This window comes from Diadema antillarum, unplaced genomic scaffold, assembly GCF_040938485.1.
Source record: "Diadema antillarum isolate AM-2024a unplaced genomic scaffold, OU_Dant_1.0 seq00000131_RagTag, whole genome shotgun sequence".
NCBI classification, from domain to species: domain Eukaryota; kingdom Metazoa; phylum Echinodermata; class Echinoidea; order Diadematoida; family Diadematidae; genus Diadema; species Diadema antillarum.
Window position 1 is genome coordinate 873,429 of NW_027271209.1, and position 23,647 is coordinate 897,075.

Sequence of the window (23,647 nt, forward strand, 5' to 3'; positions counted from 1 at the left end):
TCAATTTTGTTAACTTATCAAACTCAAGTTCTGGTAATCTTGTATTTCCTGTTTGAGAGTTTCCTCAATTTTATTGTCCAAGTTCAACTCTACAAACATACAAGGCAATCTCTCACTTCTATTCACACTCATCATTTCCAGTTCTCTCTTCTCTATTTAAACTATTAAGTTGAGTGGCCATAAAAATTGTTTTGCTTTTTTTTTCATTATCACGTTCTCTGGAGATTGAGGATTGGAAACTTTAAGTCTAACTGAATAAAAATGTCACCGCCAGAAGCTTGGATATTGTCATTTTCAGATTAATATCATTGTGTAAAATGTGATTAAAGCCAATTTATCCAGACAAAACATTTTCTAAACTCAGACGGAGTACTTCCAGAAAAATCATCCATGAAAGTATATGTTAAGGCAACTTTGAAAAAGAGAAAGAAACGTCAAACGACCATTTATCATCTTTACAGCTTTCCATGATCTTTTATTATATCAAACTCTACAACTTATAACTTTGCAGTACAATACAAATATAACCACATATATAAAACTTTCGACAATTCATCATGCAGTAGAAACAATCTATCTATACTGATTTTTGGCAGGAATGATGTCTGTGGATTTCGCAGCATGATTACTCACTGGAGAGCTATGTCGGCATTATAATCTATGCCCTTGGGGAAAATATCCCTATTTGAGACAAAACTGTTAACATTTGGCACTTGAAAAGCTAATTAAATTCTGTAACTTGGCATCATGACGATTTTCCTATCCTGATACCATCAACCCAATCATCATTGAACGAATATATACGCGAGAATATCATCAGTAAGCACGAATTCTCCGGCAAGGAATTCAAACATTGTTGAACTATTTAAACTAAACATTTGAACTGCAATTAAACCTGCCTTTGCGGCCAACTGTCTATAGCGTCCGACTGCCGTGTACGGCCACTGTAAACAATCTCCCAGAGAAAAGCCATGTCAGAGACCCTGTCTATAGCGGCCACCTGTCTATAACAGACACTTTTTTCGTCTCCCTAGGATGGCCGCTACAGACAGGTTTGACTGTATTTTGAAATCAAAAAGATTAAAGAGCATTGTCCATCCTACACAATATTACGACAAAAACTTCTAGACAAAATTACTTCCCTTATCTTTTTTTAACCTTGGCGACGAATTCAGGAGGCCCAATCTTGACGAGCAAGACGATAGGGAAGATTTCTATCTTCCAATAATACAAATATACTCCAGACATGCCAGAAAAGCATCGATGCATTTCAAACTCAGTTTCAAAGTGCATCCGACGCTTTCTAAATATAGCCAGTCGTGGACATGGTTTTCTGACTTCGTTTCGTCAGTGCCGGTGTTGGATCTCTTCTCCTGATATCGATCGAGCTGCTGCTATAGAACAAACTCAACTACTTAGCTTCTGCTGTTCTAGTTTCTAACATTTGTTCTAAAAGAGAATAGATCACGTCCCTTGATGAACCCAGTGGGCATGGCATGGCACTTCTTAGGGCGTGGCAGTCCTCAGAAGATATCCTCCGGGCTCACTCCTTGGCTCAGAAGCATAGCAGTTGGGGCCGGATCTCCACCCATCTCACAGACGTAATACCGACGAGAGTTGCAAGGCCTGCTGGCCCATCTGCCTCGAAGCGCAACGGTGCACATGTTGTAGCCCCTCCTTGGGTTGCCGGGCTGCGTTAGGGAGACGTTGTGGAGCCCCGATGGAGACCGGATGTAAGGTTGATGGGTGTTCACGTTTGTGAGAGCGTGCGTCGATTGATCGATTGAGAGAGAAAAAAGACATATCGAAATTAGTCTGGTCCTCATGCACCTCCACAGGTTATGGTGCAGATAATACAAATCTATATGATAAGCAGATAACGAAGATGTATGTTTAGTTAGTGAGTATAGATAAGTTCGTGCACAAAGAGAAAACTCACAAACTGTGATATAGTATTGTCTGCTCTACAATGATGCTCGAAAAGCAATACATGAAACAAGATGTGGCCATTTGACAGGAGCCTGAGGAGGTACTAGTAATAGTTGTTTGTTTGTATTTGTGTTTGCTTTTGTTTTTTATGTTTGTTTTTTGTTTTTGTTTTGTTTTGTTTTTTATTTTATTTTATTTTTTTTGGGGGTGGTTCACGTCAAACTTTCTCAAGACGATGTGTCGACACGAGCCTTGAATAATTATAGATGCATAGATGGTAGTGGTAATGTGGGTAACACTATGGGGAAGATGGACTTCACACGCAGACCTAGAAGATGACCAAAAGCACACGTGAAAGTATGCTCATATCAAATGTAGAAAGGGTGACAACAGGTATTTACAAAGCTTTGAAGTAGAGGTTGATTAAACATAAACATCAGAGCCGACGACAGAAATTATCTGCGTCCTTGAATCTGATAAACATGATGCTGAAATTTACAGATTAGATGCTTACATCTCAGACCCAGTCATACAGGATCTTGCTGATAACTTGGAAACCACAGTTAAAGCTCAAATTCAAGGAGGGCGTAAGTGAATATCATAAAGAAGACCTTTATACTTGTCGACCAATATTGGAGACTTTTAACACTGGTCTTGTATGATATTTGTTTGAATGTCTTATGACATGGCTGACCTAGATACAATAGTGTATCATTTCCGGCAATCTTGCAGTCGAAGGCAAATTGGCAACAGCGAGGTAATGAATGTTAGTGACCTTTGACAACGAGGACAAACTGAGAAACACTATTTTTAGCCAAGGTACCCATGCTGTTCCTGCGATGAGAGATATAGGCACACAGGAAGACGTGTCCAATTTTGCGACGGCGATACGGCAATTATGTCACCATCTATAACCAGCAGTGTTGAGCACTGGTATTTTGATCAACTCTCAAGTCGGCAGATTGTTATCCAATACTGATTCTATCGTTTGGCAATTGTGATAAATATCTTAACGATAGCAGTATGCAGATTTTTTTCGTTGCTGGTGTAAAATCATAACATTAAAATAGACCTTTCGAATCTTTTTTTCGAACCTTTGTTACACTGTCAGAGTTTCAGTGACTCAAAGAACATTGCAGTTTAATACTTCGAATGAATGTATAGGGATAAAAGTTAGAAACTTCGTAACCTGTGAGCAATGCAGATTAATCTGCATTGCCAAAGAAAGAAAAGAAATCCTCATCACGATGGATTCATGGCTCACGAATTTGCAGACCTTCCCTTGTTACGTCATCGATTATAGACCTAACGAAAGTTGTTCCAATTGATAAATCGGTTAAATTTGTATGCCCTTAACATCAATATCATCATAAGCAGACCACGCTCGACTGTCGAACACCAAGGAAGCATTCACTAAAAGAACTCTTTCTCGTAATCTTAATGAAAAAGTACTTTCCACAGTGAAGACAAAAGAAACAAGAGCGATATATTCCTTACAATGTGCACGGATTTATACTCGAGCAATTCATTTCTCCATGTTCACAACATATTATATTCCTTATCAGTAAATCCTTGATCCCCAACCCCACCGCCGTTATCTTGATTGTTCAAAGCATAGGCTATACTCACGTGCCAGGTGTTCCTCAAGGCAGGGTTTAGCGCTTCACCACTCTCCCAAGCTACGGGTCCCGCCGGGGTCCTCAGTCCGAGCCACATCTCGTTGTTTTGCATGTTGTTGAAGTTGAGGACGTCCATGACCTGTTGGTTCTCGAAGCTCGTCGTGATGGCAACGAGGTGACCGGCAAAACCGGACGCGCACGAACTGAAGCGGCTGCAAGCTCGTACAGCTCCAACCCACGTGTCGGGCTTGTCGGAGATACGGTAGCACGAGCTACCGGACTGCGACCACCCGAACGGGCAGGCGCTCACGACCACGGCAAGGACGGCGAAGATGGCTAATCGAAGCATTGTCGCTTATCGATTTCAGGTTATCTCAGATTATCGATCACAGTATTAGTGTCTTTTCCTGTTGAACACAAGTCCACTGCAGTATGATCTCTTTTGATGTCTTGGGGAGAGAGAAGACTCTGATAACTTTGTTGTGTTTAATGACGAACACCGGACTTAAGAAGGAGGCAGTCGAGAGTCCTCTTGGTTTCTTCGAACCAGTGAGTTTACACATGAAAATCCTTCTACGTCGACCATGGATTAGTGGTTGGGTCCATGCGTCAATGAAAGGGAACGTGATGTTGACAGAGTTAAAGGTAGATATTTACGTCATCGGCCCGAAATGATTTCACGTTTGGACTCAGGGGATTGGCATAAAGGAAAACAAGGACAGCGATAACCAGGGAGTGAGAAGAGGACGGGTGGACAGAGGGGTTAAGTGGGTGCAAAGTGTGTCGAAGATACAGGTGGATACTGTAAGGGGGTGGGGTGAGAGTGAACGTGCACACGGGCTGCTATTGGTGAATCATCCTCACAGGTCCCACGTAAATCCGTCGGGCGGAACTGGGCTGGTAATGATGACCTTCCGACCTGGGGAATAACGCCATTTAGGCGATACCGTGTAGGGCGGAGACATGTGGAGACCCTATTATCGCTCTTGAAGAGTTCCTTGAGAAGAGCACCCTTACCCCCCTCTCCATCACCCTTCCTACTCTTCCTTAAATCGCTCAGTTTATTAGTTGTCACTGGATACGGCACAAACATCCCTGGATGTAACTAGTTCTCATCATTTCTGATGGAGCAAAAATAACACGAGCTACAGAGTCTTGTTAACGAGCAATTGATTTGATTATAAACCTCTACGACCAAAAACATGCACATGTTCCAGTCTTGTGATGATTTATTTTCTTCCAAGTTATCGAAACACAAATTTACGTCACACCAAATTTTTTCAATAGGTCATTCCTTTAACAAACAATCTTGGTTATCTCTGTGGGACGTGCTCATGGCATTACAAAGTTTATTTTCTTTATTTATTCAATTTTTAAGGCGTCTGGCTATAGAAAAAAAGGAAGATTGAATTATATTAAAGTGGTGATTCAGGAGTTTCAAAAGAGAAATCATTTTTTTTTCTTTACATATACCTATGAAACAATCAAACACAGACACACAAAAAATAATGAGACGTACGTCATCGATCTGAACAAAACTTAGCTTCTGCGCATGCATTCACTTTACCAACATCGTTGTTACTAAGCTCCAAAGTTCAGTAGGTTGGTTTTGCATTGTGAATCAGCTTTCTTGATGACTTGTCATCATATGTTTGTTCGTTTATTGGGGTTTTGTTGTTATTTTCAATGTCAAACTGCAGATTTAGGTGTTTTAGAATGGATACCCGGTAATTTTGCGGTAATCGCAGCGGCTGGCATTGGCTGGTGCCGTGTACTGCAGAGCTAATACTGGCTACCGTGGTGAGCAATGCTGTGGGATCACAGTAATCCGTGATGACATTATCACTATTACTATCGTCAGTACCGATATTTGCATCCTCTTATTATCATGCCTAATTATTAGTATCTTAGTCTCCTGATAGCATCTATAATTGTTTCGCCGTCCCCTTTCTTCATCAAGATGAGTGAACCTAGACTTTATTTCCTTCATTGTGTTCATGTTCACGATTCTTGGAAATTTCTTGGGACGGACAAGTTGACAGTTTGACTCACCTGACATTAGCAAAATGTACCATACACAGAAACATGATGTCTTAGTTGCTATTGTGATGGTACTTATGAAGAGTTGCTTTGTTTTACTACCTGCACGTAATGACCGTACATCCACTATTTTGGAAGCAGTTTCAATTTAACGTTTACGCAGAGTTTAAGACCTGAGTTTAAAAAGATGGAAAAAATGAAACCCATGGTTTGAAGGTGGTAAAATTGAAACCCATGGTTTGAAGTTCACGGACTAAAACAAGTGCTAATAGCCAAACCTTGCACTTGTACGTGTCAAAATATGTTCAGTATTGGATGTCTGTTCGTGTTACTTCGCTGTGTCACATTTTCTTTGCACACTTTAGAAAATTGCATCGTCCATGCATGATATAGCTTTGAATTAGCTTTGTGAATTCACGGGAATTTTTAGGCCATTCGAGATTCAACAAGTGTGATTTTGATGTGTGTGTGTGTGTGTGTGTGAAAAGTTAAGAAAGTGTCCTTATTTGATATGCATAGAGCATAGATGCCGACACCTTGCTTGTTTCAGACAGTCGACCCTGGCCTTCAGACGACATGGATCGCTCAGAAAGCTTGGTAAAGGTCGACGTCGTGATGTTCGTTATTCCGAAGGTTTGTTAATCCGAAAGCGAAGTAGGCCTAATGTTAGCTAATGCGAAGGTTTGTGTTTCCTAAACACACTAATTTCGTATACCTAGATGTTCGTTAAATCAGAAAATGAAATTAAACAGGGTTCGTTATTCCGAGCACTTGTCGCGTAATTCCGAAGGTTCGCTTTTTAGAAGGTTCGTGAATCCGAAATTGAAATATGGTTCGTTAATCTGAAGGTTCTTTAGTCCAAAAATGAAATATTATAAGGTGCCGCGGTCATTCGAAAACGGTTTAAAAAAAAAAAACATTTCCGGATAAACGAACCTTTGGGAAGACGAACCTGGTTTCATTTCGGGATAACGAACATTCGGAATAACAAACTATGACCGCCATGGCGTCGTAATTCATCATTGCAGGCATCACGCTGCTCCGACAATGAGCACAGATGGACACACAGTGACGGGAACGTTAAAATTTGGCCGTGATGGTAGAAACTTCCTGTCATTCGTGAGCCATCGTATGACTGCCGATTGATTTTCTCAGGCTCCGAAAGCAACTTCGTGAGCGGCAGCGAAATCTTCGGCAAGCCAAAGAAAAGCCCGAAGATCTTGCGAAATGTGATTATATGATAAAGATTCCCATCTTTGTGTAGCCTTCTAGTGTGGTTCGGGAGTCATCATGTGGCCCTCTGTGTAGACATCGTTCATGCTTCGGCTGTTGATTGGCTTTTTACCATTAAGATTCGGGACCAAGCTCGTGCGGAATCGAAAATTTCATTTTCGTTAGACCATCTTGTGTCAACTTCGGGACAGTGTGTGACGCCACCCATAGCAAACCATTCGTTGGAAATTATCTGAAAAGAAATGCTGTCACAAATAGAAAGGGTACTTTCTTAATCAGCTGTATGTGATAAAGTTGCTCACACCGCTGATATGCGGTTGTTCAGCGTGTTTAGTATGATAGTATTCATATCATTTCAACGTGAGACACCAGCTGCTCCGTACTTTCAGAGTGGAGCTTCAAATCTCCCCCTCCCCCTTTTCGCAGCGTCAATTTTACACCAATCGAATGAACTCGAGGATTTTTACGGGCACAGAAACCTTGCTCCAGGATTCTTTGCTCAATTTTGTAACAATGGTTATAATAGACGTTATGTTGCCAACTTACATTATGGTATCATAAAACCGCTCTATGAGGTCCATGAGAAGAAAAAAAATAATGCAGAAAGGGTAAAAAAAGATAGAATTCAATATTGCCCTATCTAGTGTTCGTGAACATAACAAACAGATGCAGTGTAAACATCCTATAATGTCATGCAAACGTGTAATTTGACTTACTTGTACAGTAAGGGAGAAATGTCATTCAGACATTCGTAATTACATAATCTGCGATTCCCACATGAGATCATTTCTTCGTGTACCATCTTTTTTTCCTCTTGTTTATTAATGTCATAAAAGATAATATCCAGTCAAACATTTGCCTCTTTACTGATGATTGTGTCGTTTACAGGGAAATAGGTGCAAACTCAGACCGTCACATACTGCAACAAGACCTCCAGCAGTTACTCATCTGGTCCTCAAACTGGCATATGAGCTTCAATGTGAGTAAATGTGCTGTCTTGTCTATCACTCGGGAGCGTAATCCCTCTGTTTTTCAGTACCATCTTCACACGGACTTCATAAGCAGGGCAAAGAAATACAAGCACCTAGGAGTGACAATTATATGATATTGACTGGCCCTGAGGGAGGTACCAGAAAATATTGCCCAAACTGAAAGCATATTGCCCGAGTCAAAGACGAGGGCAATATGTTTTCAGTGTGGGCAATATTTATCTGGTACCTCCCTCAGGGCCAGGTAATAATCACTGATGATTTGAGCTGGAACAAGCATTGCCAGAACATCAGACACAGAGCAAACAAGACATTAGGGCTTCTCCGCAGAACATTATCACCATGCACCAAGGAAGTAAAGGCCAGAGCCTATACTGCACTTGTCCGGCCCCAACTAGAATATGCATCAGAGGCCTGGAATCCACACACAACAACAATGGTAAACTCTCTTGAGCAGGTGCAGAAAACTGCTGCTCGTTTTGTGCATGGAGACTATAGGAATTCAACATCTTCCTCAGCGCTGGTCTCAGCTCTTTGTTGGGATAGTCTCAACACACGGCGTCTCCTTGCACAGTGCACCCTCTTTCACAAGATCTACCACTACCAAGTTAGCCTACCATTATTACTACATGGAATTTTCCCAGCTTCTTGCATTGAAAGGCATGACGATTAGCTCAAGTATGTAATCCCGAAAACGACCATACTGATCTGTACAAATTTCCTTTCTTCCCCCGAGCTGTCAGAACCTGGAACCATCTGCCAGGACCTGTGGTCGAGATCACAAACCCATCAACATTCAGAGAGGCTGCTCTTCCAGTCATCCAAGCGATGCAGCCTCGTGCTGTTGGTCGCACATGCTTCAAGCAAGAAGGCATGTTTTCATTTATTTATTTGTTTGGTTTTGTTTGTTTGTTTTTCTTGTTGCACTATGCACGCTCCATTTTAAAGGCAACATTTACCCTTTGCAGATGAAATAAAAACCCAGTTTTAGTGTTTTAAATAGTTCTAAAATTTGAGTTAATGATAGAAACAGCTAATTCAATCATTTTAATCAGTATCAAGTATTGTTAAATATACAACATGTGAACCATAGTTATAATAAAATTGTTTCTAGACTAAACCGTCTACAGATATGGCGTAGTGAGAAAAAATAGTGATATCTCTTGATATTTTTGTCTTTATTGCGAAATGTTAATATGGTAGGATGTTTTGTGATACAACTGACCTACACATTTGCATCATAACTCGAACATTTTTTGAATCACTGCTCCCAATGGTAAACAATGCCTTTAATGTACTCAAGTGAGACTTTCACTGGGTCTTGTTTTGTTCACCATGCCACCTCAAACTGACATTGGGCATTTCCACCATCCCGGGATGGTTCCAAGGAGCTACTGAAATTGATTATCACTTCAAGGTTCTAGGTTCAAAGTTGAGTCTTTTTATTGGTCCATTTCGGATGACGTTTCAATGGAGTATTTTCTGTCGCTAATCAATTTTCTTCCTTTGCCTTCACTTTTTTTTACGTAGTAATATGCATTTCTAATATTGGATGTATCTCGGCGTCTAGGTGTACATGATTGTGTGCTCGGCCGGGCTCGATGGGTGTGTGGGTGTGTGTGTGTGTGTGGGTGTGTGTGTGGGGGTGCTTTAGCTTTCAACGTTATCCTTATTCTTAATCTCCTTCCGCTTCTCTTAAGAGACACACTTTTTCTATTCTTTTTTCTAATTCTAGTGTATGTGAGTGCTTTTGTAGCTTTGTGTTTTGGGTCTGAGTTTTTGTGCTCACTGCAATTTTTCAAATCTTCGGCATTCATGAAAAGCTTTAAATTTTAACTTTATCTTAATTCTTCTCCTGAAACATCTTATAAAAGTAACATTTTTTTTTCTAATTTGCACCTTCAATCTTTATGTGGCTCAAATAAACCATATCATGTCAACAGAAGTACTCACAATGTGTTAACTGGATAGAGAGCGTTGTGTTTTGACACAATATTGGATAACTGAATTGAACTGAAGTATTGACGGATAGAATTTGTGGTAAACGTCTTCATTTGGATTAGCATAGTAATCATTAGTCATCGTCTCTGACGAACCGCTAGTCGCTGATTTCCTGTCCCCTTCGTTAGAAAAGAGAGCTTCTTGCTGCCAAAAGAGAAGGGGGAAAAACGAGGACGCACGTATAACAATGATAGACACTTGTGTGTATTCTTGTTTAAAGCATATTGTTTGTGTCAACAATGGCTGAATGAGTAATGTAACGTATTCTAATAACCTCTCCGCTGTTTTGTCTTTATCTTTATCTAGCTTACTTTGCCACGTAATTTCAGGGACGTAATCATTTAATTGACCCTACCTTTATAGGCCTAAGGGTGAACCTTCAAGTCACGTCAAAATGTTACATGTCTCAAATACACTTTGATTCGATCCATATTATTCCCTTTATCTTACTCTATAGAATATATGCATTGAATTTATTTTCACAACATCATGACACAAAGCAAATATCTTAAAAGCTGATCTTTATGGATTAAAGATTGAATAACATGTGCTGGGACGTTTGTTTTTTTTTTCAATGGTTAATGCCAAAAAGGTAGAATGCAGTACGATGGGAAACTTTTCCTGGCGAATAATTGCATGAAACCTAAACGGATGAAAGTTTTGTCGAAGATTGCGTAACTCCTTCAGAGCCTGTAATAATGTCCCAAAGATAAAGCTTCGTTTTACCTGAATAAAATATTTCAGTTTTGAGATGACTAAAGAAATGGAAGAAAGGAAATAATTACAGTGACACAACTTCTTCAAAATCATAACAATGAATATGTTCTTGACAGGGAGTATCTCCTTGTTTCTCATATAACATTCAAATTTGGTAGTCAAAAGCAATGATTCTAGGAAACACAATGCTCTTTATTCATGTGGTCCCACGTAAAGTTTGTGTATCCTAAGCACTCCCAGGTCTCGTGCATGCTTGACATCAAAATTGGCAACGTTGTGCGCCATATCTTCGGCTTCGCTGATGAGTCATTCTTTGTGCCCCGATTCCTGGGACGTTGTCTCCCGGTTATACACTTTCTAGAAAAAAAAACCCCAGACATACAAGAAATAAAAGGTGGAGACTATATTTCCAATCAAACCTTTTCAGACAAGAACTACCCCTACCCTCACTTAATAACCTCCTCCCCCTCTAACATACACGCGCACAATGATAAACGCACAACCTCATGCGGGAAAAAAAAAATTGGGAGGGGCTGCTGTGTGGAGGTCTTCATGGCAATGAAATTCAATGCAAGATTGAGACATTACAGTTCTCACTCTAAGTTAACCCTTCCTGTGCCAGGGGTTTTGGACACTGTGTACTTCGCCTTTGGGGTTTTCTGTGTCAATTGACACTCAAGCTCACAAATGGTTAAGCTTTACAGTGAGGTCATTTTGCTTGTGAGAGATATAGTAACTCAAATGAACAGAATAAGGTATAGGTTGGGTACGAAGACTTATGGCACTATTTGATTAAACAACGTTAAACGTGATGTGAAAAAATTCATAACTTTCGTATTTTCAATTCGTATTGTTTGATGAATGTCTGTTATGTTGGTCTATAGTTTTGCTCTTCTAATGAAAACTGATAATGATGTCATATTGCACCCATATAGTGTGTGCGCGTGTGTGTTGTTGCTGTTATTATTATTATTATAATTATTATTGTTTTCGTGTATTAGTGTTCGTGTGTGGGTGTGTGGGTGTTTATACGTTTATGTGGGCCGGGGGAAGGGATGGGGGGGGGGGGGGGGATAGAAGCCCCTGACCCTTATTTCTCGTTGATTGTTCTTACATTGTTTGATGAAACCCTTGATAGACTCCGGAAAGTCTTACCTCATGATCACTGCCTTGAAGAATTGTGACTCAGACATCAACGTGGGTGTCGGTTCCCATTGCGCTGACACAATCTTGAAGCAGTATGACACGTGCCACCTTTCAGTCGGGTAAATCTGTCGGCACACACTCGTTTCTTTTGACCACGCCTCGAAACGGATATATAAAACATATAACATATATATTATATATACATAGTGGTCCCCGACTTAAAGGAAACCGAAGCCAAAATACTTAAATGCAGATTGAGTAAAAACAACTACGCATCAGTGAAAGTTTGAGTAAAATCGGGCAATCCATTCAACACCTATGAGGTTTTAAAGTTTCGGTGCCGTCATCGCTGGATGAGGAGACTACTTTCCTTCATGACGTCATAACGGATATCAATATAAAGAAAATATAAAAAAAAAATCAGCGTAATTTTTACTTTTCTAGCAAAATGACAGAGCACTTTACATGTACTTACCACTTTCATAAAGCAGGGGGAATAATATCACTCCTACAACGTAAGTCACAGGTGCACTTTTCATGGTAAAAAAAAAATGATTTTGTGGAATGATCCTTGCGTTTTTTATTGTTGTCCAAAATGACGTCATAAACTATAGTCGTTTTTGTTGTTGTTGTTGGTTTTTTTTTTATCCAGCAATGACGGCGCCGAAGCTTTATAAAAGGCTTGACTTTTGAATCGATCGTTCGATTTTCCTTAAACTTCCATTGATGTATTCTACTTATTGCTGCTTTCACTCAATCCAAATTAATACTTGGGTTTTTGCTTCCTTTAGATTTTCAACAAAGTCGCATAATATTACTGCAGTGCGAAGTCTTCCGCTGTTGTACAGGTCTAATGTTTACATGCTTTTATCCGCCATTTTATCTTTATATTTCAGCATTTGACCCCATGATTCGCAAACCATGAAAAAATCTTCGGCCAGACTTTGTTGGCGTGTTTAGTCGTTTAAGTCTGTAAAGTCGCATTTTTCGCTTATCGTTAACTCAGTTGAGAATATCGCGGGTGTAATATACCAAAAGAGAGAAAAAAATGATAACGTTAGCAGGTCGGTGCGACGCCTAAAAACCAAATTGGCCAACCCTGATTATAATATATGTATAAATGAATGAATGAATTCTAAATGGATAAATAAATAAATAAATAAATGAATAAATAAATAAATGAATAAATATATAAACAAATTAGTATATATATATATATATATATATATATATTCAATTTTCAAGGACCGGCTTACGTGAATCTGTAGAATATATATATATATATATATATATATATATATATATAGCCTACAGATTCACATACTGTAAGCCGGTCCTAGAAAATTATCACCTATATCATTTTTATTGTTAGAATGCATTTCAGTAGACCATTGAATTCGATTGTACAAAGTGCACTTAATATGATAATAGTGTTCATCTGGATCGATGTGCTTTTAGTAATATTACTGGTATGGATTACAGTAACTAGAAAATGCTTTCATTGAGAAACATAATTTGCATTATCAGAGTTTCTTTCGAAGGATAAACTTCGACAATATGTCCTTTATTTTAGTCATATTGTATTGCCAGAACGACAATGGTTCATCCGCCTATATACAGCATGTGGCTTTTCCGATCCCTAACCTGCACTAGAGAAGAATTTGCTATATAACTGTATATTTGTACTTTTTTATTTTGTTTTTCTCTTATGTTCCGGTCATTGTTGTACCCGTGCTCCCCTTCTCAATCTTAAACTCGTTTTTAACCGGGACCTACGCTCAACAAGCTCGCTTTTTAAGTAGGTTCCTTCATATTTCTTTAGCATTCATTCACAGATTCCAAACTGAACAGATCGACCACTATTATTATGTTTTACATATTTGCAATATTCTATGTATGTCATGTATTTCATTTAATTTTGTTATATTTGATGTAATTTTTCATCGAGAAATATGAAAATAAATTGAAATTGAAATTTTCAGATTAGATGAGATAATACGATGTACTGATATCATTGATGGCTCAAGAAGTTGTTTTATCTTTATCATCTTCTCAAATTTTATTTCCCCCAGTTTTATTTCCGTCGTACGATCTTTGTGTGTAATTGTCCTGCTTGGTCATGTCATGTTCAAATATATATTTCAAAAGTGATTTTAACTTTAGAATGATATTTATGGTGAAATAAATGAAGTTTGTTAACTGGCTGAATGTGTGTGTGTCACCGTAGTTGTTGTCAGATGCCGCTTGTTTGATTCCCCTGTTCTTTATGCTCACTCACTCATGATGCAATAATATAATTCATAAACATAACACAAAAACACAAACAACAACACACACACACACACACACACACACACACACAAACATGGACTTACACTCATGTATATACTCACAAAGGCAACATGCATACTAACTACCACGCACTCTCACACTAACAAGATAAATCTCACAAATAACTCCCTTAATTCGCCCTTTACAGAGCCTTTTACAACTACGACAGTTAAAATCTGCACAAAACTTGCAAAAGATAGCGCAACATGCCGACAAAGGATATTGAAAATGCAATTGCAGTCTCGTTTAATTACATTTGACAAATTTCAGAAACGGGGAAGACACTGTGAGTTGACTGATCTTTGCATAAATAATGCAACGTAGATTTCTTTAAAAAAATGTTTGCTATATCAAAAATGTTCCCAGGTATTGCACATAAAACAGATAAATGTGTCATTACTCAACGTGCATATGTAAAGTTCAGTTACAAATTGCCGCAAGAGGGCGCTAGTGCATATTACGTTCCTCGAAGAAGAGAGCTGCGCTCGTCCGTCGTCGTGCGTCACGTTCAATTACCCGCACGTAGATTCGCCGTTTTCCCACAAAAGGATGCACTACTCGTAAGTTCTGGTTTCTTTGTATATTGCTCAGAGTTCTTTTCCCCCGTGAGTGGTCTAACGTTTAAGGTTTCTGAGCCGTATTTTACATGAAATGACTAGTTTTGAATTTACAATTATATGCACAAAACATTGTCCTTATGGTTGGGCGTAGGCCTGCTGGTAGAGTCGGGGTCTTGGGCCGCCTGGTCCTCTTGGGTTCGGAGGTGTGTTCGGTCTTGTCGGCCATCGTGGGGTGTTTCCAGGAGTGTTTGGGGGAAATTGTCCGCCAGCGCCTGCACCTGCACCTGCACCTGGTCCCCTGCCTCCACCTGCACCTGGAAACCTCCCTCCACCTGTACCTGGACCCCTGCCTGCGCCAGCGCCGCCGCCAGCGCCCGGCCACTGAGGAGGATTGGCGGGTTGCTGAGGTCCGAAACCAGTTGTTGCGTTGAAACCACCATCAGCGCCGAAGGTACCATTACCACTGGAGATGCCAGGTGCCGAGATCTCGCAGATGAAGGGGAATCGCATGTTGCAGGCCTGGTGTCCCCATTTCTGCATGGCTCCGTTCATCTGCATCTGGCCGGGAAGAACGGCGCACCTGCCGTTCCATCGCATCTCAGTGGGGTCAAATCTGGCAGCCATGCCTGGTCGGTTGGCACCCCAGTGTTGCGCCATGGCAGCATTGTCGTACATCTCTGTGCTTTCCCATGTGGTGTTAGCACCCTGTCCTAGTCTCAGCCCAAGCCACACGGTCTGAGGTCGCAGACGCTGCCCCTCACCCACCTGGAAACCCCTCAGTGGACGCAGAATCTCGAATCTCAGCTTCCTGACGAACCTCTGCTCCTGGTACGATGATGGACAGGCAAGGTGACCAGGGGAAATCCCATCGCATCCAACGAAGCTTTTGCACATTTGTGAAGCCATGTCAAATGACATACTTTGTCCGAAAACCCTGTAGCAGCTGTTCTCCACTTTCTGCCATGACGGTGGGCATTGGGCTTGGACAGCCAGCAGACCTGCTACGAGGCAGGCGAAACGGAGCAGCGACTCCATTTTGTTTTCAGTCGATTTTCTCGTTCAATTCCTCTGATTGTGTTATGACTGATATGTTCACAAGCACACGGGGATTCACAGAACTCTCCTCGGCAACGGCTTCACCCGTAAATGATGCCTGCGTAAGTTTGGGTTGATCGGCGCTGCCTTCTCCTTTGCGCACGGCCTGCACAAAAAGTGGGCGGCAACTTGCTCTCATGTCAGTAGCTTCGTCAGTCAGGCAACTCTTGTATAGACCACGCCCCTTTCTGCCATCGGGTTAGGGGGCCCATCTGTCTGACTCAACACCGCATGCAGTGCTCTCCTTGCTTTTACTTCCGCTGTATTCAAACTGTGATCCTAAACTAAGGGTGCAAAATAGAATGCTGTGTAACGTTCCGAAAGCCAAGAGTTGACTTATTCCAAGGAGGTACAAGGCTGAGTTGTCTAATCGATCGCAAAACAATAGCCGTCACCAAAAACAAAAGCATTCCATGGTCGAGTATGTGTTCGCAACACAACATTAATTATTGTGTGACAATGATCCCCATGCAAAACACCGTTAGTTCTCTGTTTATTTGTTTCTGTTGTTGTTGTTGGAATATTCCAAATTGATACAACGCTCTTCCCTAATTATACATGGGAGCTAACCTAAAACACACACACACACACACACACACACACACACACTCTCTCTCTCTCTCTCTCTCTCTCTTACACAAATAGTAAATGACTATCTGATATGCAATCGCTTCGCCTGTACCATACAGAACGTGTCTAATTTCTATTGTTTTATACGATGCCATTTGAATTAAATAATCATTGCCATAGATCAATTCATACAAGCTTCATTTTCAAGTCGATTAAAGGGGATGGGTAGTAACTGATCAGTTGGAATCAGTGGGAATGCTAGGGGATGATTGTTCCAATCCTTGTGGGATTCATTTAAGAGTACATTATATATCTTTTGTTGTGTGAAAGTTATTTGCTTCAAAATGGTCTCATATTCAAGTAATGTGCAGTTTAATGTTTCCAGATTAGCATGCCTGTACAGTGACGGGGCCTTAAACTGCATATTACTTGAACATGAGACCATTCTGAAGCAATAACTTTCACACAACAATAAATATATAATGTACTCTTAAATGAATCCCACAGGGATTGGAACGATCATCCCCCAGCATTCCCGCTGATTCCCACTGATCTGATACTACCCACCCCCTTTAAGTTACTTTGACAAAAGCGTAACGATATCACGCTATGTAGCCCGATTCATGCATGGGCACAATGAATCTTTTTTCCATTTTTTTTTAAACCTCCATAAACCATTTTTTTCTCATTCTAGCATTTCACACCTCAATAAACGGATACCTTCAATCGAAGCCTATTTTTCCTTAACATTTCTCTCGTTTTCATAATCGAAGCCTATTTTTCCTTAACATTTCTCTCGTTTTCATTTACACAACACACATGTTGGAGTGACTGCCACTCTGAATAAAATTGGTTACACGTACCCGATACAGAATAGATGTATCTCTCATCTTGATGATATTCAGTGACTTTTTCTTCAAAAATAATAAAACTAGAACTTTATTATTTAGTTTTTGTACAAACAGTTGTTTCTTTAAATGATAACACTCACTCACAATATAAAGAAGCATTTCTCTTCTCTATAAAATAGAAAAGTGATATTTTCTCAATCAAACTTTATCTTTGCCCTGATAAGGTCTTTATTTTTCCATTTTTCTGTTTATGATGAAGGCATCGGTGAATGATGGTCTGTCATGTTACTTTGTTTATAACGCCTAAAGAAGGAGTATATAACATACCCCGTGAAGCGTGGCTGTAACACCAGCGATAAGATCAGTTGTTTCCGCTATTGTTCGCAGACAACAACAAAGTTCAAATGACCCATTCAAGTGGTGTGGTTTCGCGGGCTGCATGAGCTGGCATTAAGGCGGATTATGTGGCTAGATAGCATCATGGAAATAGAAACTTAAAGCCAATCCGTGTCTGCGTTTATCAGATTCTGGACAGTTTTACACACAAGCTTGCACTAAAAGCGCAAATCTCTTGTCCGGATCGAATCCCTCTTAATAGTGTTACAATTTTATAATACGATCCATCGCAATGGAAGGAAAGAAGACACTATTCATTTATGTATCTATTCATTCATATATATATATATTTTATTTTGGGGGGGGGGGGTGGTAATCGATCGCTGAATTCAAACATGGTCAAGGTCTGTCGCGAACAAATTTAATGTTAAAGCCTTGATATCAGACATACAAAGGAAAATGATACCAAGGCCCTGTTTCATAAAGAGCTACGATTGATCTTACGCTCGATTTATTGAAGGTAACTTACTGAATTGTGCGTTAGATCAATGCTGATCGTAAGCCTGTTTTATAAAGAAATTACGCTTGACTTAAAAGCACAGACTTGATAGGAGATCGAACGCGACTTTTTTTTTTAATTGCATCAATGTAAGTTCAATCTTACTCTCAATCTCTATGAACCATGCCCTCGACTCGTAAAGCGATGTAGGCAAAATTTGCAGCTTCAATAAAGGAGGTCGCCATTATAACTCGCATCTGAATTCGCATGCAACTGGGGTCACCTGACGTCACAGGCCAAATTAGCTCATCCTTCCCGGTAGCTTAAGGTACAGGAACCACGCAGGCAGAACAGCTAATTAGCTGCTGTCAAGACGGAGCTCGGTCACCTTCCTTGCCTATGTTTCCAAACTAATTCTTTCTTCGAATCAAATTTATCCTGCCATTAAACACCATAATGTCAGAGATAGAGACGGTCACGTGTTTCAAAATCTGATTTCCGGAAAATAGGAGATCTTCCGTAGATGTCAATTGATATCGGAATGCCGGTACGTGCTAAATCAGGGTTTGGTTTACACTTTAGTTTTTGCTTGAAACAGCCATTTTCGTTGAGAGCCTATGGTGCTCTCTTAAATGTCACATTATACGGTGAGTTACGTCATGTAAATGAATCGATTGTAGCAAACTGTTGTCGGATAGATCATCATATTTTTAATCTTACAAATTCAAAATCATTTCGAGAACATTGCGTTGTAAGCACGTCTGAACAATATACTATAGCTTGCAATGCCGTGTTCCTATGCAAGTTTTCGACATGAAGAATAGCTAATTATGATGCAATTTTTATTTCAACAATCACAAGTCTACAAAGAAATAAACAACTGCGAGTGCTGTTAACCGAATAAAATCTCATCAATCAGGGACGGACGAATCAATGATGAAACCAAAAAATTACATACAAATATCATACATTCTGGACTCCAATTTTTCATCCACAAATCTACATCTACTAATGTCCTTTAATCCAGCAAGTCCTAGAAGCCACGTGGTTTGGTGTGCCTTTTTGTCATAATACATGTATTTACTATTTATTGGGGTTTTTCCGCAACTGACAAGGTATTTCATTTGGGCCTTTTGGATAGTACACGATTGTCTGTATTGTCTGTTGCAGAATTGTCATAATATTCCTAGTTTCTGAATTCATAAACACATTCTTAAAAGTCCTTTAAAGACTGAAGTTAATTTTTCTGTTTGAAATTGGCATATTTTTGCCAATCTCTTTCCGATTTTGTACAGATTCGATGATTTTCACAAGCTCCTATATCACATATATTCCAATTCCAATTCCAATTCCAATTCCAATTCATATTCAAACTTTATTTTCACTTTTTTTGCCGAGAAATTTAGCTGTGCGAAATGCAAAAATTAGGGAAAAAAAAACCCTCCCAAATCTTGATGAGTTGATGATAAGGTGGGTTCTGCATCTGTCCACTGCACGTGTTTTTGTGGGTGCTCGCCGATGAGAAGGGAGGCCTGTCCTGGCAATTCAAAAAGTTGCGGGATGGTGGGGGGGGGGGGGGGGATACACTGACCCCCATGATCTTTAACTTACCCTCCTTCCGGCATCCGGAGCAGTCTTCCTGTTCCCCCTGAATTCCCCCTTCCCCAAGCCCGATTTAGCCCCCTTGCAGACATGAGGTACGTTGATAGTGACCCTGCTAAGAGGGGAAAACTTTCAAAAGTATCACGGTTGAAGGCTTGAACACTACGATAAGAGCGTTTGCTTCTCATTTTTTTTTTTTCTTTTGGGGTGGCAGTTATTTCAATTGAATTTTTGTTTCTGCATTGTTTGCTTGTAGAAACTTGCTCCCCTCCCCCCATAAAAAACAATAAAAAGCAAGAAAAATGCAAGTAAAGAACAAGGTACCTTACATGGCAAATGTTGGAAATATCATTATGAGACAAGGAAAGCTTATAGTGCCCCCACAGTGATAGTTTCTTTCCCGACTGATCGCACACCAGAATATGAGCGTTTCTCTCCATATTTTCATTTGCTTGCATTTCTTGGTTCCAACAACCTTTTTTTTTATCGCTGAAAATACAGAATTGATAGTATGCAATTTCAAAGAGCAAACCAAGAAATTTGACACGGCAAATATTGACAGTAATCTCTGAATTTATCATAGAGATAATTGTACTACTGAACTAAAAAAAAAAACCACTTTCAGGATCTGACATGATCAAAGTTTGAAGGTGTGACAAACCTTGAGAAATCCAGGAAATTCAGTAAAACTTTATATGTTATTTCAGCTACAATTTTGATCCTGGTTTAGAACCTAAACTTGCAGAGCTGTATAAGAGAATATATCGATGAATTTTTAAGGTTCTTTTTAATAGATGTCAAGTATGGTCAAGACGTTTCTACACTTAGGTTCCGTTAAATGTTTTCTAGTTAACAGAAGCAATAATCAATACAGTTACCGTGACAACCAGTAGCCATTTAACAACCAACCAGTTGCAAATGTATAGACCGATATCATGTTGCCGAGGTAACTGCAGTGATTACGGTTCGCAATGACCATGGTAAAAACATAACCATGCAATTGGCATGGAAATAACTTTCCAGAGGCGAAGAAGAAAGAAATAATGGAAGGTCAGAGACTGTTTTCGATCGTTTTTCATAATGCAAAACTTGATCAGAAGGAAGGAAGTTCAAGGCAATTCGATTTGAAATCCACAAATATCTGTGCGGCAATGAAATCATCATGAAGAGGTTTTTGCCAAAGGAGATGGCGTATGATGTTTGTTTGTTCGCTTGTTTTTCTGGTGTTGTTTCCATGCGTCAAGTTCTTCTGATCATCGAGCTTGTGAAAGACTAAATCGAGAAACGATGGCCAGGTTATCATAGCAACAACTGACATGTTGCGAAAAACGTGCAAGAGAATTTATCGGTGGTCCTACAACAGGAAATCGGGCGACAAATGCTCGCGTATAATCGAGTGGAGAGTGTCATAGTTAAATTATAGCCGGATGCATGCCAAATAAATCCACTGTTAATCAACCTGTTCCGGTTTTGTTGATAGTTTGAAACTGTTTTTTTCATATTTTTTTTTTTCACTCGAACGATTTATTTTTGGATGTTCACTCTTGGCACTAACGGAAAGTCAGCCGTTTTCACTCGTTCGCACTGTGGTAGACTGCCAGAATCCAAGCATTTCACCTATTTAAGTCATTTCGTACGTCAATACACTTTCATTTTACTTGTCTCTTGCCGGGCGGCGTTCTCTCTTCACTTGTGCTCCCACACCATCTTTTCAAGAGTTCTTCCTTCACTTTTTTTTTCTTTTTAGCTATCCCCGTCTCCATCTTCTTATTCTTCTTCCCCGTTTGTAGTTTTGGTCGTCTTATCATCTTTCAGTCTCTTTTCCATTCTTCGTTTCTCTGTCGTCCTTTTTCCTGTTGTTGTTTTTTTCTTTTCTTTTCTTTCGACTTGATTCTTGAATAATGTCTTAGACCGGACAACTGTATCGAATTGTGAAATTGTGTTCTGTTAGTTAGGAAAAGAATAATGGGTTATTGCTTTCTGCCGTCCTATAATTTCATTAAAAAATACTCACACACGACCACCTTGTTAATGACCATGTACTTAACATAACGTGAAGCTACATGCAGACATATTCAAGTTATTTCATACCAGGGCAATACAATGATGCAGTGTCTGCGAAGGCTTACACCTTGAAGAGGAACGAAAGCCAGATAGAAATCTGAATCGAGTGAATGCCGCAATATTGACAGAAGTTATCATCGATGTTTAAGGAAATCGAACGATTCGTTGAAAAGTTATGCATTTTCAAAGTTTCGGTACAGCCGTCACTGGGTGAGAAGACTACGACAGTGACATCACGTAAGGACAACCATATAAGGAAAATATAAAGAGGTTTTTTAAAGGACACATTCCCCCTACTTTTACTGACTTAATATCAAGGATGAGATTAGTAATCTTGCTGTCTAAAAGAGGTAAGTCAAATGCTCTTTCATTATGCTAAAAATATGAAATTATGTATTCACCATAGGGCTTAATTCATTGCATATTTTCACGTGTAATTCAACTTTATAACTCTATTCTATGTAGTTTCTATAAATGAAAAACTGATGAATCTGTGAGCGCTTTGTACATCTATTTTGAAAAGGCGCCATACAAATTGTGGTCTTGGTTATTACACTGTAAAAACATCGGTGTTAGATTTAACACCACGGGTGTTAAATGTAACACCGATCAAACTTCAATAAAGGACCACACCCACAGGTGTTAAAAATGCACTGTGATGGTGTTGAAAAGTGTTCACCTGACACTTCGTGGTGTTTATTTGACACTGTACCTGGTGTTATTTTGACACTGTACTGGTGTGAATTAAAAAATGACACCACATGGTGTTGATTTGATATTTGTTGGTGTTAATATCAATGGTTTAACACCCGTCCAGCTTCAATAAGAGACCACACCAGCTGGTGTTACTTTGGTGTAAATTTATTTTCACATTTTTTCAAAAATCTAATATTTTAATGTAAAATTCTTGATTGTCTTGTTTAAATTAAAAATCAACAAGAAGTGCAATTACTAAGAAACTCTTCAAAAAACAGTTTAGAATTTGGAAATGACACCCGGAGGTGTTAATTTAACACCATAAATGAGCACCGAAATTTAACACCAGCTCGGTGTTCACTATTTAACACCGGACTTTTTGCAGTGTATAATTCGGTCTGGAATCAAGTCTGAATTGATTCAGCACACTAAAACACGTTTTCAAGGGATTCTCGAAAATTCTCACGTGTTCAACTAACTACCTTCCAATCCATATAGACCCTTTCGATCATAAAAGTCTCGGAGCTAAAGTATCCCTTTAAAGCTTAAGGTGCATGGTTCACGTAATGTGTATTCAACACTCCAAATTTTGTTCTTTTTTCACTTATTATTATTATTGCAGAATATAGCGGAGTAGAACTCACTCCTGAAATTTAGAATCCTTGTTATATCATTTTATGCTAAAACCCGAAGTTTGCCTCTCATTTTCACCCTTGACATATCTGTCTTGATCAATATAGCTCATTTGGGGGAATAATGTGAACAAAGTGGAAATAAGCTTAACTCAACGCAGTTATACTGATAAAAAAAGATATAGGCTAAGTTTAATCTTTTACTTATGTCATATCGATAAGTTTGTGTTTAGCTTTGGTAAAAACTGCCTACCCAAATCGTTTCAAAGGGAGTGATTGTGTACAACTCTAGCGCATTGATCCGACGGAACCAATCGGTTTTACTTTTCCTGTACTGGTTGATCCGCACTTGAACAAGACATATTTTCACAAGAGATCAAACCATTTAATCATTACTTCTCTCAATGTCACGTAGTATCATATCATTCGATAAAGCTACTTAACAAAGTCTTTATTCAGGATTCTTTGCATTTGCATTCTGTAGTGTGTGTGTGTGTGTGTCTGTGTGTCCGTGTTTTAAAGTTTTTAAAAGTTTTTTTTCAGCAATCTCTTGCAGGCGTCTAAATGAGATTATGATGCAAATTTAACGAGATCATGCGCGTATTGAACATGAACTTGAATCCTACTTTAAGGTCATAAGCAGAAAAATTTGTTACCGCAGTTGGCGCTGTTCATTGAAAGAAACCAGGCGTTGTAGTCATCTAGTTACAATTTTCAGAAGAAAGCGAAGTTTGTGA

The 23,647-nt window shown here is 39.5% G+C and overlaps 2 protein-coding genes across 2 annotated transcripts; both read right to left on the reverse strand.

Moving 5' to 3' along the window:
• Positions 1–1,523: 1,523 nt before the first annotated feature.
• LOC139727462 (snaclec coagulation factor IX/factor X-binding protein subunit B-like) lies at positions 1,524–3,897 on the reverse strand. The gene is made up of 2 exons (XM_071638435.1): positions 3,559–3,897; positions 1,524–1,691 (listed from the first exon to the last, which is right to left on the reverse strand). Exons 1-2 carry the CDS (start codon positions 3,895–3,897, stop codon positions 1,524–1,526), a joined length of 507 nt encoding a protein of 168 aa, XP_071494536.1.
• A 10,601-nt stretch (positions 3,898–14,498) lies between these two features.
• Positions 14,499–15,692, reverse strand: LOC139727436 (uncharacterized). The gene has a single exon (XM_071638390.1). The coding sequence runs from the start codon at positions 15,598–15,600 to the stop codon at positions 14,701–14,703; it is 900 nt and encodes a 299-aa protein (XP_071494491.1). The 5' UTR covers positions 15,601–15,692; the 3' UTR covers positions 14,499–14,700.
• Positions 15,693–23,647: the final 7,955 nt, after the last annotated feature.

Coding starts and splice junctions, on each gene's coding strand:
- LOC139727462 (XM_071638435.1), bottom strand. CDS start 3,897: ATGCTTCGATTAGCCATCTTCGCCGTCCTTGCCGTGGTCGTGAGCGCC. Junction 1,692..3,558: donor CCTTGAGGAACACCTGGCAC/GTGAGTATAGCC, acceptor TCCCTAACGCAG/CCCGGCAACCCAAGGAGGGG.
- LOC139727436 (XM_071638390.1), bottom strand. CDS start 15,600: ATGGAGTCGCTGCTCCGTTTCGCCTGCCTCGTAGCAGGTCTGCTGGCT.